We start from the raw sequence: 15,328 nt of genomic DNA on the forward strand, positions 1-15,328 counted from the left end.
GGCTCTCTCTTTCAGGTGGTACAGCGACAGGAATGACGGTGAACACCCCGCTGTGCTTTAGAGGAAAGAAGATCCTGGCTCCAATGGTGCGAGTGGGGACACTGCCAATGCGTCTGCTTGCTCTGGACTATGGTGCCGATATCGTGTACTGTGAGGTATGGAGAAGGAGCAGATGAGGCGGTTTTATCTGATAACGTTATTATTAAGGAAAGTACAAATGGACAATTTCATTGTATGACTTGTTCTTTTTACACATAGTTTTCCATTAAAAATGAGGAAAGAAGAATCTCTATGTCTTGAGGTGTTTCTCTGAGCCATTCTCAAGTTATGGTAAATCCGTATTTTGAGGCTGTTCAGTAACTTTGAGTAATTAGAACAAAACACCGTAACAATTTCCTCAAGTTGTGCTTTTGGGGGGGTAGGTTTTGTTGTTGTTGGGGCTTTTTTGTATTTTGTTTCAGTAGAGTCAGAACTTTGAAGACTGACTCCATGTCTCATCTGGTTAGTTCTGCTGTGCCTCCATGTATTTCACTCATAGCATTGCTCTCCTTGTTTCTTGAGCACTTTTTTTTAAGCTGCCTGAAATTGAGGTGTGGGGTCCTCAGCACAAGAACTATGTGGACCTGTTAGAGTGCATCCATGGAGGCCACAATGTTGATCAGAGGGCTGGAGCACCTCTCCTACAAACACAGGCTGAGAGCTGGGATTGTTCTCTCTGGAGAAGAGAAGGTTCTAAGGAGTCTTTGCTGAGCCCTTCCTGTACTTAAAGGGGGCTTTTTAAAAAGAGGGAGAGGAACATTTTACAAGGACAGATAGTGATAGGATGGGGGGAACTGTTTTAAACTGAAGAGAGTTGAGCTTTAGATTAGATATTAGTAAGAAGTTGTTTAACCAAAGTGTGCTGAGGTACTGAGACAGGTTGCTCAGGTAAGTTGGTCTCTCTAGATAATTACTTAATAAAATGGGGAACTGTTTAGAGCTGATTGGTTGAAACAATTTAACTCACTGAGATTTTTTTATTCTTTCTACTCAGGAGCTGATTGACATAAAGATGATGCAGTGTAAGAGGGTTATAAATGGTAAGTATGGCATTTATTTTGATAATGCCTGTGAGAAGTCTCTTTTCTAGTTAAAAGAAAGAGTAATTATTTCTCTGAAGCATTTTTCTGGTGATTATAGGGAGGTATCAGTACATACAATCTCACTGAATTGTGTCTAGGGGTTTCCAGTAAGCTTCTGAAGTGCTACCTTAGACTTGTCTGCTACTCTATAGTTTCAAACTTTCAGTTTGTTTGGACTGCAGTTTCCAGTCATGTGTCTTTTTAAAGTTAGCTGTTTGTGACATGATAATATAAACACCTTTTAGTCTACTGCAATAAGGAAGCAACACATAGAAGACCTTACTATTTATCATCCATTTATTAACTTGAAGTCCATGGGCTGGACTTGCAATAACATGATTGTCACTGCAAGCTCTTAAAAAGGTATCTTTGAGACCTGGCCCTGCTTGAGTGGCATAGAAACAGTTGTTTGCAGTGTCCCCGCTGGGAAACAGAAATTCACTACAAATCTCCTCTCCCCTCCTGCCCCTTCCCCAAAATAGTATTGTTCATTCTGGCTGAGTCATCATTGGGCTTTGATACTTTTCAAAGAACATCAAATGACATTGATGGCATTTCATTTATGACATGGTCATATGACTTTTTAAAAATTTTTACATTTGTACAGAATCTCTGTCTGTTTCTCATTTCATACAGAAGTACTTGAAACAGTGGACTTTGTTGCACCTAATGACAGAGTTGTTTTCAGAACTTGTGAAAGGGAGCGAGAACGTGTTGTCTTCCAAATGGTAAGACACCAGATACTCTTCTAACAACATATTTAAATGAGGTGGTTTCACACCAAAGGTGCTGCAGAATTTCTGAGCTGTTGGTACAAATCAAGATTCTACATTTTAAGCTCTCCTTAGAGCTGTTTTCAGAAAAGGTGATCAAGATAATCACTGTGCTCTCCAGCAGCTTGGTTTTGTAAGAAGTATCTTACATATATTTCTGAACTTATGAGTGTGGAAAATAAATTGTGCTGATGTCTGATCACACACTGAAGTTTTGCACTGTCCTGTAAACAGTCTCACTGGAAAGACTGAAAGAAGCTTCATTGTTTAGTACAGCTAATGTGTGCATTGGCATTGCACAAATGACTTAAAGATTCTCTCTGCTAAAGAGAAAAAGACAGTAATTTGCTCTTAGAGACTACTCTGTGTAGGACAAGAGATGATGGGCTTGGAGGGAAGGGGAAGCATGAGTGGACTGTACCACTGAAAAGACCTTTTTCAGTGGTAACGTGGCCCTGAAATAAGTTGCTTGTAGAGTCTAGAATTGTTATATGTGGAGCTTCTTAAGAACATTAAAATAGATATCTGTTGCTGAGGGGCTAAGAACATTTGATATGGCTGTAGGTGAAGAGGGCAGACCGACCTCTTTGGATCCTTTTTTGTATCACCTTTTATCATCCAGTGGCTGACTCCCATATGTGCTATAGGTAAATGTTGTAGGTATCCAGTGTGCCTCTGAGTGGGTCTCTGTGCTAAATGTTCAGAACAAATATAGTTGTACACGTGTGCAAGTAAGCACCTTGGCTTTTGATAATTTGATGATATTTTGTAATTACAAACCCTCTTCTTTTACCAACAGGGTTCAGCAGATGCTGAAAGAGCCCTGGCAGTAGCTAAGCTTGTGTAAGTCATCTTTTCTCACCCCCTTCCCACCATGGGTTTGTCTGGGATTTTGTGTACAGAGGAATTATTGTAGAAGACGGCTTTTTATGCTCAAGAGCATCAAGGTAGCTCTTGATAGAACCAGGAAAAGTTCAGCTGCATAAATTCTGTGCTGGGATGGCTTCTTGCTAGTGCAAATGTGTCCTTGATCTCTCCAGTATGTATTTTCCTGGATATTGCACAGCTGTAAGACCAATATATCTGAAAGTGTCCCTTACTGTTTGTGGTTTAAAGCTTCCAGTAATGTATTGTGCAGAAACAAAAAGTGACTCTTAAAAAGGTGGTTTTAAGCCTCCATTTAAATAGATGGAAGTTTCAATAGGACTTACTGGAGTGATGAATTTAGTGGTGGATATACTTTATATAGGATTAAGTATATAGAAGGTATTTAAGATGAGTATTTGTAGCTTCTGCACAGCACTGGTTATTGAAACCTTTGAACAATCTGATCTTCAGACCATCATTAAGATTTTTATATTTGACTTAAATAAGGGAGAAGCTAAGAATTCAAAAGTTCAAATTCACGTTAAGTTCTTATTTAAGCCTCAGTGATGATGGAACAAATTACTTGGAAAGATATAGGTTTCTTTTTCTAATATACTAAAAAAATTTTCCATCTCTTTCAGAGAGAGTGATGTGGCTGGTATTGATATCAACATGGGATGCCCAAAAGAGTATTCTACTAAGGCAAGTGGATTTTGATTACCCTTAAATGAGCCTTTTCTGTCTTGGAGGTATGGAGTGTGGAATTCATGGTCTGGTTTTCAAATTCAAGCAGTATGAAGAGAAAAATTAAGTTTAATTGTTTGTAGTAAACAGAACACTCTAGAAGGTGTCATGGCCCTAATACAGTAAAATAACATAGGCTGTTAGAAAATTAAATTCTTAAAGGCTAGATAAAATGAAGTGTTTAGGGCTTTTAAATATTCTTCTGAAGTCATTAATTTGTTGGTTGAGTGAAATAAGTTCTGTCTAGCCTTAATAAAAATTGAAATCCCAATTTGTCATCTGAGCAAATAGATGGCAAAAAACAGTCACAACTTAGTAAAGCTGAATTCAGTTATTTGCCAGTTTTAAGTGGGAGGACAATAGATCACTTAAAACCTGTTTTGTTTGTTTGTTTTGTAATAAAGCATATGGAGTTCTATATTAGTCCTGTATATGGGACTAGAACTGAGCATTGAGACTGCTTGTTAGGACTGTTAAGCCACCTGGTGTGGAGATAAAGGATCAATAAATTGAACCATGACACTCCATTTTGATTTCAAGTGTTTCACAGAACCATAATTATGAACAAAACACCAAAATATCCATCTTGTACTAGGGTGAAAGATCAGGAGTACAACTGCTGGTCAATGGTTATTCTCCAACAATAGTTCTGGGTCAAAAATATTTGTACAAAAAAGTTGTTGGACTCTGCATCTATGTATGCAGATGAAACAGTGTGGGAAGAACAGCTAAAATATTAAATTGTTAATAATTATGTTATAGATGAAAAACAGGAAAATTATGATTAAGTTTGCTAAAAATAGCTTTTTGAAATTCTGTCTGCTCCCTAAAGTGATGAGAGCAAGTTGATGCCCTGAATTACTGCTTAATTACTATGATACAAGTCTAAGAAATGTAGCACCAAGGTGTTCAGTAATGCTCCTGTATTTTAAATTTTGCCATTTTTTCCTGAATACAACATTGTGCTTTGTTTGTGGTCTGCTATTAGGCAAAACAATTGAGTTGAAAAATGTGTTTGCCATGTGGGTAACAGCTTCTGTGTGTTTTGCCAGGGAGGTATGGGAGCAGCACTGCTGTCTGATCCTGACAAAATAGAGTCTGTAAGTATCACCTGGTGGGGTTGGAGCTGCCTTGGGAGGAATTGAGCCCTGTGCTCTACTGGCAGCAGGAATGAGTTGCATAGACAACAAATTCGTGTTCACTTGAGTGGACTACTCAGTTTCAGGCAGTGAAGTTAAGGTTATAGAGAAATAGTCCTGATTTGGTTCTCCTTGCCATTATCTGGACTATAAAACTGTTCCTTTTGTGTTTTTTTCCAGTTTAAAAACTTTCAGTGTGGTGCAGTATTTGTGTGGTTTATGTGTCCATGCGTGTAATTTGAAATCAGAGTTCACTGGTCACGCCATATTAAAAGCAGTGTTGAAACTCCAGCAGCAGTAATTTCTCTCTAAAAATCCATTTCAAATCAACAAAGAAGTGGTAGTAAAAGTGTCATAGACTAGAAGTAGGCTTGTGTATCTATTGGATAAAATTGTATATTCAGTTACAGATTGTATATGTCTGTCTAGCATGTAAGATTCTTTATGGAGGAATAGTAAACAGTGTTACATTATTCTAATTTATTTTCAAGAGAGAAAGAACAAAAGTTTTACTAAAGCCACTGTTGTGATCAGATTTTGTCTTCTTTTTCTTTTCAGATATTGACCACCCTTGTTAAAGGAATTTGTAAACCAGTAACCTGCAAAATCCGCATTTTGCCCTCAGTAAGAGCATAAATTGTTGTGCTGAAGTGTTCAGCTGTTATTGCTCTGATTTACTATCAGAATATATATTGTTCTAGTATGTACAAAAGGGTGTAGGACAGTGCCCCTTGAGCAGCCAGGAGGTGCTGTTAGTTCCTGCTTTTCACATGGGGTAGCCAATAGATGATTGTTTTCTGTTCTTTCAGACTAATTTTTCTTCCATACTGTTTTCCTGTTCATGCAGTTAGGACAGCCAATGAAGTTACAGGGTCTTTTTCAGGATCTTTTTACAGGTTTTTTTTACAGCTAATGTAGATTCCTTAGTGCTTTTTTTTTTTTTTTCACATGACTTCTCTACATATTTTAAACCTTCAAGAGATTATGTGCCTTCTCCTTTAAAGACTGATTATTTAGCAATTGAGTATTTAATTACTTCCTAGATACTATGATTGCATATAAACAGATATTTCAGTAGATGGATGAACTGTACCTGAGCCAGCTTTGTTCAGAAGTCATTTATGTGTTGGGATAAACAAATGTAGCTTGTGTGAAAAGAATCAGTAACCCAGTCTAAGATCATTTTGGTTCTCAAGTATTAAATTAGAGAACTGGCACCTTTATCCTAGAGCCTCTTCCTTTTTGTTTCAAGCTGGTTTTGCATAATGTCATCCATCAGAGCAGCAGGTGACCTTCTGTCCTGCATCCCTGCCAGCTGGGACATGTTGCAGTTTTCAGACTGAATCTGGTATATTTGGCATGAGCCACAGATATTCCTCCAGCTTTTGAAAGCAAAATTTGCCTTTTTTTTCATTCTCCCTTTCCCTAAAGATGCATAAGACAGGCTAGTGCAGCAGTGTGTCAATTTTATTTCTGCTTTTTAAGAGCATTTTACCTTTTTGAAGATATACTAGGCCTTTTGATTTACTGGGCATGTATGAATATCCTTAGAATTTTTTAGATGCTGGTTAATATTTTTAAGACACATCTGAGGGGAATATTTATAGTTGTGTGATTGCATGTTAGGTTGATTTCAGAAGGCATCCTCTTACTGAAAAGCATTTTAATTACAATTTACAGAGTAGTCATTAGAGAGGACTTGCTAATCAAATGTTGCAGTCATTTTCAATTGACAATCTGAAAACCTTTGCAAAATATTCTCCTGCTACAGAGTATTATATTACCTGGTTTGAGAAAGTTTGTAATCTGTAAGTTCATGAAAACATTGAAAATGGATTTTTTTTTTTTTTTTGCCATAGTATGTAGTTCTTTAGTTGAAGTATATATTAATTGGTTGTACATGTTATGTTATTGATGAAAGACAGGAATCACATCCCTCTTGATCAAAGAAGACTTCCAGCATTTGTTTGTACAATGGTCACATGATAGTTATTCCTTTTGCTTTGAATTAAAATCATGTCAGACTGTCTTATCCCTCAGGTGGAGGATACTGTGAATCTGGTGAAGAGAATAGAGAAAACTGGCATTGCTGCCATTGCAGTCCATGGAAGGTAAATTGATTTTAGGCAAGAAAGACTTAGATTTTTTTAGTTTGTTGATGACTGTACCACAGTATGGTATGACTGATACAAGTATACTCTGTACTCTAAATGTAATACGTAATTCTGATTTCAACTGTTAACTGAATTGGTGTTCTAAGAAATCAAGTTGGTAATTAGGGAATTAAACTGCTTGCTGCTCTTTTCCTAAATATTTTTTCTCAAGGACCAAATAAAGCTAAAATTACCTTGCATACTTTGTATTTTAAAAAAATTAATATATAAAATAAAAAAGCTGAAACAAGTATATCCCAGTAATCCTTGTGTCATGTCTGCTGTGGTTTAGAGATCTATAAATTCCACAGGAAATCTTTGGTCTTGTCTTTTTTTTTTGTTTATTGGAAAGGAAGAAGGAGGAGAGGCCTCAGCACCCTGTCCACTGTGATGTTATCAAGGCCATATCTGAAGCTGTCTCCATTCCAGTAATAGCAAAGTAAGTTGGACTAATTAGCTCATTATGGTCAGATGCCTGTAGTTAAGATTTCCAAGTGCAGGAAAAAGAACCATGATTAATTATATTAGTGTTGTTAATTTTTAGTGGAGGATCTCATGACTTCATTAAGGAATATGCAGACATTGAGACCTTCCAGAAAGCAACAGCTGCCTCATCAGTCATGATTGCTCGTGCTGCCATGTGGAACCCCTCTGTCTTCAGAAAAGAGGGGTTTTGCCCCTTGAAGGATGTCATGCAAGATTACATCAAATATGTATGTTTTTATGAAGATCTTACTTGTAATTAACATTGTTTAGAATTGTCAATCCAAATCCTACTGCAGTATCTTAACTCCTCTTCATTTCAAAGACTTGGTTCTGGGGATATTTTAACATAGTGCATGTTACATGTTCCTTGCAAATTAATCCCTGCTTCCTCTGTTTGATTTTGTTCAGAAAAAAAAGGTTCAGAAATCTCTATTCATAAAACATGCTTTTTAGCCCCAGTTTCTTGGGAACATTTATGAGGCTTGCCAGGCTATCTAAAAATGTAAAGAAATCTAAAAATATGTAGTCCAACTCTTTCGAAGTCACAGTTGTACAATTTGAGCAGATTATTCTATACCATATACAATATTGAATTTACAATATTGAACAGAAAGGTGAAGGAGTATTAAAAAATCAGTTGCTCCTAGATTCCATTTAGAAATTAGCTACTTTTCACAAATACTGTCAAGAAGTATTCACAGTAGGGAAGCAGAGGGAATGATATGCCAATAAAGTAATGCTGTATAATTGTAGTACTGTAGCTAAGTCATCTAATATATAAAGTTTTATCCATTATTCAAAAGACAAAATTTTAATGACGTAATAGGAAATTAGTCAGAAATCTGTAACTTTGATCATGTCATCAATTCAAATTCTTTTTTCTTAATTTAAGCTTGCTATTAACGAGTTACTAAAATATCAGTGCATTTCTAGTCAATTATGTAAACAGGTCAACTCTTTCTTCAGAAGTATATGAGTCAGTTGAACTTTAGTTGGTGAAGTCATACCAAAATAATCCAATTATAGTCACATTCATGGGTAGTGTTGAATATGTTACTGAGGAAACTGCACTGTGGTTTGCCTTTCAAAAATGGTTGTGGAAGTCATCAAGACCATATGTCTGTACTGCAACATGTGCAGTATAGAAGATAAATTCGTTTGGTGTGTTTTGGAATTTTTTGTCTCTTTCCATCAGGCAGTGAGGTATGACAATCACTACACCAACACTAAATACTGCTTGTGTCAGATGTTGAGAGAACAGCTGGAAACTACTCAGGGTAAGAAGCTGCAGGCTGCACAGTCCACACAGGAGATCTGGTAAGCATGAACTTCAGAAAAGGAGTTGTACTCTGTCAAACTTGCACACCGCTTCTCTAACACTGCCTGGCATTTCACACTGTCAGGAGAAGTTGCAAAAACACCAAAAATAACCCCAAAAAATCCAGATGGGAGATATGAAATAACAGAGTAAACTTTTCCTGCATGGTTTCTTGCATGCTCAGATGTTAAATCTTTAACCCTAAAATTCTCTATATTCAGTGAAGTGGTGCTTCACTGAGTAACAAGCATTTATCCAATATTTGCATGATGTGATTAAGAAAAATTTCATCTTGTCTGAAATTTTGTGGAACTTGTCTTCTTCCAATGATGCTTATTTGACTTAGCTTTCCCCCTTGCATATGAGGTTTTTAATGTTACTGGAATATTTATAACATATTTGTTTTAAAATTAACATTTAGAAACTCAGAAACATGTATCAGGGTTATCTGGTTGTATGGTACTTAAATGTAATTTTTTGTGCTGCTTTTCATTCCTGTAATATCCTAATGAACTATGGCAATCTTTTTGAGGAAATATAGTAGCTTTAAAGAATCTTGTCATCGTGCACATCAGAAACAGACTGGATTAAATTTCTCAATGGGAGAGACAGAAATGCAAAAACAAAAATTTTGAGAGAAACCATTAAATAGGCAGATGAATAAAGAATTTACACAGGATTAGGGGAATTCAGGTTTGGATACATCTCAAACTGAACAAAATAAAGCTCCGAGCTTGCATGTGTCATATCCATATTGTGTGTTATAATTATCCTTCTGATAGAAGGGAGGGGAGGAGTCTCCTTGTTTTTTATAAAATGAGCAGTCTGAAATTGTTTGATATCTGATGTGTAGGAAAATGGATGGAAATGTTGAAAGCTTTAATTATTTTGAAAAAGAATGTATTGGTTTCTAGCAAACCCTAATCAGCATTCTGTTCATGTTCAAAATGAATGGAAATGCCTGCAATCCTTTTGCCATTTTATTGCCTTTTACCAATTTTGGCTTTCTAAAATAATTCTGTCCATGACTGTTACATTACAGTATAATGAAGGGAATTTGTATTGCATATATAAAGGGAGCTAGAGGTCATTATTCTTAAAGGAGCAGGGGAATTCATGAACAACATTTAAACTTTGCAAGTTACTTTTCACTTTGGCAACTTAAAGAGTTTAACAAGTTTAACTATGCTAACAGACTATCTATTTTGATTATAGAGTTTGAGTTTAGGAAAAAAAATATAGAGCTCAGACCTTCTGCAGCTTCAATAAAGTACTAGCCCAGAGGGTGGTGGTGTTTTGTGCTGCATGAATAGCAATGCATAGCATGTAAAATAAATACTGTAAAGTAACAATTTTACACAGGTAATTAGAGGTTTCGCAGTTCATACACATAAACACTGGATAGAGATACACATAAACACTGGATAGTTCATAGCACATAACCTGTGGAGTTTATGTGCTATGCCTAACAATATCAAACTGGTTTTGTACATGTGATGCAATACCAACTTGAAAATGGGCTAAAGCAATGTGTGTGCAGGAGAGGGGACAGAGCTGTTTGAAAATGTATGAAACTGCTTTCTGCCAGCAAACCTGGTCTTTTAACCCCTGTTCTGAACAACCTGTTTCATGTCTCCAGATAACTGAGGGACATTTAGTTTTTTTAAATGCACCAGTTTATCTTCAGACAACAATAGTGCATAATTTTGCTGTCTCCTGGTGGTGAAGATGGGTTACAGCCATTTGAGCTTTAACCTCAGTGCTTAGTGCAAGAGAGCAGCCTGCTGCTCTTCCCACAAAACCTTTGCATAGCAGTATGTAATATGCTTCCCTTAGAAGCATAAGTTAGTATTGTGCAGCTTCTTTTCTTTTTTGCTTGGAGCATTGGAGATGGCTTTGTGGGAAGAATTCATTTTGTCATTGAATAGCCCCATATCAACCAGCATCCTCATAACAGAAAGCAACATTTTTTATTCTGCAGGTTTTATTGTCGTTACCATCTGCAGAAAATCAATAGTCTCAGTTTTTCAAAGTAGATCCAGCCTGCCATGAATTTGAAATTTAAAAGGGTTTGAGGCGTTTGCCTTTGACTAAAATCCTGGTTGCTTCTTCTCTTTATCTGGGCTTGTGAATAATACTGTGAAGTCAGAAAATCTGGGATTTTGAGGGGTTTGGATGCTGTAGTGTTTATTGCTTATATTATTTTTAATCACTAAAATTAGAAGAAGATTCTTTTTCCTGCGTTTTGCTCATATTGCCCTTGTGGAGCTGATGCACCAGAAGTCACTCTGAGATGTTTCTTTGCTGATTCATCCAACTGCAAGTTTGAGATAATAACTTGGACATTGCAGATTCTGCCTTCACTTCCAGGCTACAAATTACATGTGTAGTGCTGGAAATTAGAACATCCTTTTCCTCCTTGTAGCTCAACAATGTCTGGTAAGAATTGAAAGAGAAACAGTGTGCAGAATATAGCCACGCTTCCACTTCATTCTCTGTACTCTTAACATATGCTGTAAACACAATTAATTTCTACATTTTCTTTCTCTGTCATAATGTCATACAAAAATTTATAAACTGATATCTAATATAAAGGAATTCTGTTTGAATAGTGAAGCCTTTGAAATGGGTGACTTCTATGAAGAAACCACAGCTATTTTTGAAGCAAAAAAAACATCTTTAGAAACCAAGATGCAAGATGAAGATGACCAAATGGAAGATCCGGATGTAATAAAAATGGCTGTTAGATTTGACAAGTAAGCATGCAAATCAAGTTTTTCACTAGCTTGCATCTCTGAATAATAATTTTGAGGTTCACAGTGCCTTAACAGTTTTTTTGAAAATGGTGATTTGCAATACAGCACTTACTGAGTGAATTCCTATGAAGCAGTAAGTGACCATCATTGCATAATCACCACTTTTCCTGTGCCATTTGGATATTGTAGGATATTCTTTAGTTACAGGCTTCCTGAAACTGCTTAATTCTTCACTTAACTTCTTCACTGTTGCAAGTGCTGAGTGCTCTAAAAATTTTTTTTAAATAACATCTCTAGGTAGAAAAGTGTATTACAAAGATCTAGAGTTCAGTTATTTTTATTGAAACTTGACAAAAACATAATTTTTCTATAAGACGTCCTGAACAAACTTCTTAATACTCTTCTAAGCAAAGAACTTGCTCATCTGAAGTCTTTTAAATGTGTTCCACTCATAAGCTATTCCTTGAAAAATTAATTCATGGAGTTGAATTCTATTTTATACAATTTTAATTATAATCTCTGAAGCCTATAGCCTATAGCTGTTACTTTCCATGTTACATTTGTGTTTGCTGGTTTTGCTAATAGGCCTATCAAACAGCTCAAGAAGAGTGTGATATGTAAATTCCTCCACAAATGCAGTCATAATGCTTTAATATTTACAGGTTATATAAGACTCCTCAAGAACTGAATACAGATTTTGTAAATGGTTTTTTTCAGTCATATGTGAGGGTCTGTAATTCTTTGTCAATAACTGAATAAATTCCTACATTTTCTACCCTTTTTTCATTTGATTACTGCTTTGTAACAGAAGCAGCTTCTCCTTTTTTTAGTGTTTAATTGGTGCTTATAATAAGCAGTACCAAACTGTATCTCTCTTCTGTGTCACATATTTAATTAGAAACTCCTTTCTGGTGTCTCTTCTCTAGCTGTATTACTACAGGATGTAAATGCTTGGGAAAACTTTACATTTTATTTTAGATGTCTTGCCACACCTATTACTTGGGTTATCTAATGAAGAAGAAGAATCTTTTTCATCATCAGAAAAATTAACTTCAAATAACTGGTAGAAGTAATATAGTAAGCAGCACTGTCTTTTTAAAATGGAACTTTGTGCACATTTGTTGACCACAAATTTTTCTGTCTAGGCGAGAATATCCACCACAGATCACTCCAAAAATGTATCTTCTGGAATGGTGTAGGAAAGAAAAGCATCCTCAGCCTGTTTATGAAACTGTGAGTCAACAAAAAATCCTTTCAAACTTCTTCCTCTGCCTTGTATATGAAATAAGTATTGTAGAACACAAGGTTGTGAGAAATTCTGCTTCCCAGTCTGGTGTAGCTCTTTCGGAAAGCAGCTGCAGAAATGGTAGTGCACACAGGTATTACAACAGCAGCTTATTGTATTAGAAAATGAAAAATCTAAAATCAGACCTTCAGTCTGCTTTTGATTCATTTGTGAAAGAAGTTGCTGTAACTTCTCTATCTTTTACTCCTTCTGTGAAGTAAAGAATTAAGTGTTGGAATGTTTTCTCTGTTGTTGCACACTGTTACAGATAGGAACTGTATGGGACAGGAGCGCCTGTTTGGTTACAGGGGGAGATTATTTGATTACTTTTTATTTTTGTAGAGCAAAAATATTTGTAGCTTGGACAATTTCTTAATTTTTTAATGTTGAATATGTGTGGTGAAATGTGTGGTGTGCATTAGAGTAATTTTAAAGTTATGTTACTTGTTATTCTTGTCTTTATACCTATGAAGGAATTTTGATGATGTTGGATCTTCTGTGAATGACATGACTGGTTTTTGACAGCCCCTTCCCTTTTAATTATTTTTTCTACAGGTTCAAAGACCACTGGATAGATTATTCTGTTCAGTTGTGACAGTAGCTGAGCAAAAATATCGATCAACTCTGTGGTAAGCCCTCCTTAATGGATTTTTCAGCTGGATTTTTGTTTCTGAAATGTTGCTTAAAAACTTGCATTAAAGAGATATTCCAATTTATTCCAGTTGGCTTTGATAAAGGTCAACTAAAAGCTACCTCCTAAAGCTACCTCCAGGAGAGAGAAAGGATTAAAAACTTCTGAGAATTGAATGTTACAAGAGGAAGTAAGCACTGGCATAATCAAGTAAACAGTTACAGGTTTTAATTCACTTTGTGTTAGTCCACAAGTTGTATTGGAAGGGGAGCAAATAGGTGACCCAGTTCCATTCTGTATGTGATGAGTTCAGAAAGAAGCCAAGGGAGACAGAGGGGAATGTTGGAGGAGGTTGGAATATCTTCAGCCACTGCAGCAGATCCATTCCCAATAAGAAGTCAGGACTAAGTGTCTATATTCAGTGAAACAGAGGACGGTGCACTGAGTTCTTGGGGATTACAGTTAATTAACAGCTACATTCAGAGCTGCTCCAAAGTTTCATGATGGTATTTTATACAATCATATATTAATACTGGAGTTGATTTGAGACATTTGCACCTCAGGTGATCTTGATTTAACTGCAAAGCTAGAGCTCAGCATTGAACATCTTAAACAGGACAAGTGCACACAACTGCTTTGCAGCGTTCCTGTTCAGAGACTTTAGTTGTGCTCAGCTGATAGGAAATTTTGACTGGAAAATGCATTCAAATACTGACTTCCACAAATGTGTGATGGGCAGTCTTTCTCAGAAATGACAGAATTTTTATTATTATGGAACAGTTCCTGCATTTGTCAGCATCAATGAACTTGTACATCTGCCAGAGATGTACTTACGCCTGAGCCTCTTTCAAGAAAAGTGATCCTTCATAACTCAGTTTTGTTTAGTGGTCAGATTTGTAAAAGTTACCTTCCTAAAGACTGTGTGGGCCAAACACACATTGGCTGTGTACCTTTGAAATGGAGAGTGTCCAAGAGACAAGACCTGATAGAGACAGATTTTCTAGGAATATTGCATCAGGAGGGATGCATCAATGCTTGACACCTAGCAAGATTGAAATAATTTCTGGAACTGACCTGTTTTGTTCCTCTGCTGTGAGATGACTACAAGTGCTGTTTGTTTCCTGATGTTGCATCAGAGACAGGAAATTGTCTCTTGGCAGTGTAGAGACCTGAGTTTCTACTTTTACATGTGCTCTGTGTGCTTGCTCTTCAGGGACAAGTCCAAGAAACTGGCAGAACAGGCTGCAGCTATTGTCTGTCTGAGAACGCTGGGTGTCCCAGAGGGAAAGCTCTGTGAGGGAGAAAATCACCTGATGAACAAACGCAAGAGAAGGGACCAGGAGGGCTTGATTAGCAGAGACCATGGAGAGGACCTTGCTGAGCCTTCCCATAAAAAAGCCAATTTTATTGAAGAAACTTCTGACATGAATGTGCCGGAGATGCCACGATAGCATGGAATTAATGGAAATTAGAGATTTCATGCCTATGCAGCTACAAATGAGCTCCTGTTTGTATATCTTGCTGTTCACATTTCATTTGGATTCTCTCAGAGACATAAATTTCCCAGTTGTGAAAAATGCCACTGAGATGTTTACTGTTCACCATTCACTGTCCCTATGGTGCCTTTCAGATGATAATTAGGAACTTGATTTTAAAAACATGGAGAAGGTAATCCCAATAATAAACTTTTTTAAAATATCAGGTATTTTCAAAGCAATTTTGTCATTGGTTTCATTACTTATTTTTTTAATAAGTCTACAGTGTATTGGTAAGAGATGTATTAATACATCATCCACCGAGGAATGGAGCTGTGTATTGGAACTGCAGTTAATCAGAAAAATCAATGTAGGAAAATAATTAATAGCAAAGTAGACATGGTTGTGTCAACTGAGTTTTATGCATGTTTTGCAAGCTTAGTTTACACTGTTCACGTATCAAGAAAAAGTTTTTTTACAGAAAGAAGGATTAAAAATTGTAAGACAAGCATTAAAATAACATTCTTGTATGATAACTTCTAGGTTTTTTACCTTCAGAAATATGGCAGTAGAATTAACT

General features: G+C 36.3%; 1 protein-coding gene across 1 annotated transcript; it reads left to right on the forward strand.

Moving 5' to 3' along the window:
• Positions 1 to 15: 15 nt before the first annotated feature.
• Positions 16 to 14,990, forward strand: DUS2 (dihydrouridine synthase 2). The gene is made up of 15 exons (XM_030282213.4): positions 16 to 155; positions 1,034 to 1,079; positions 1,758 to 1,849; positions 2,694 to 2,737; positions 3,403 to 3,463; positions 4,558 to 4,605; positions 5,203 to 5,268; positions 6,685 to 6,755; positions 7,150 to 7,236; positions 7,342 to 7,510; positions 8,479 to 8,600; positions 11,214 to 11,357; positions 12,503 to 12,590; positions 13,198 to 13,271; positions 14,487 to 14,990. Exons 1-15 carry the CDS (start codon positions 33 to 35, stop codon positions 14,722 to 14,724), a joined length of 1,473 nt encoding a protein of 490 aa, XP_030138073.4. The 5' UTR covers positions 16 to 32; the 3' UTR covers positions 14,725 to 14,990.
• Positions 14,991 to 15,328: the final 338 nt, after the last annotated feature.

Source organism: Taeniopygia guttata, chromosome 11, assembly GCF_048771995.1.
Source record: "Taeniopygia guttata chromosome 11, bTaeGut7.mat, whole genome shotgun sequence".
In the NCBI taxonomy this organism is placed as follows: domain Eukaryota; kingdom Metazoa; phylum Chordata; class Aves; order Passeriformes; family Estrildidae; genus Taeniopygia; species Taeniopygia guttata.

Excerpts from the sequence above, each read along its gene's own strand:
- DUS2 (XM_030282213.4), top strand. The coding sequence starts at position 33 with ATGACGGTGAACACCCCGCTGTGCTTTAGAGGAAAGAAGATCCTGGCT. Across the intron at positions 6,756-7,149 it reads GCCATTGCAGTCCATGGAAG|GAAGAAGGAGGAGAGGCCTC; the intron begins GTAAATTGATTT and ends TTTATTGGAAAG. Across the intron at positions 11,358-12,502 it reads ATGGCTGTTAGATTTGACAA|GCGAGAATATCCACCACAGA; the intron begins GTAAGCATGCAA and ends TTTTCTGTCTAG.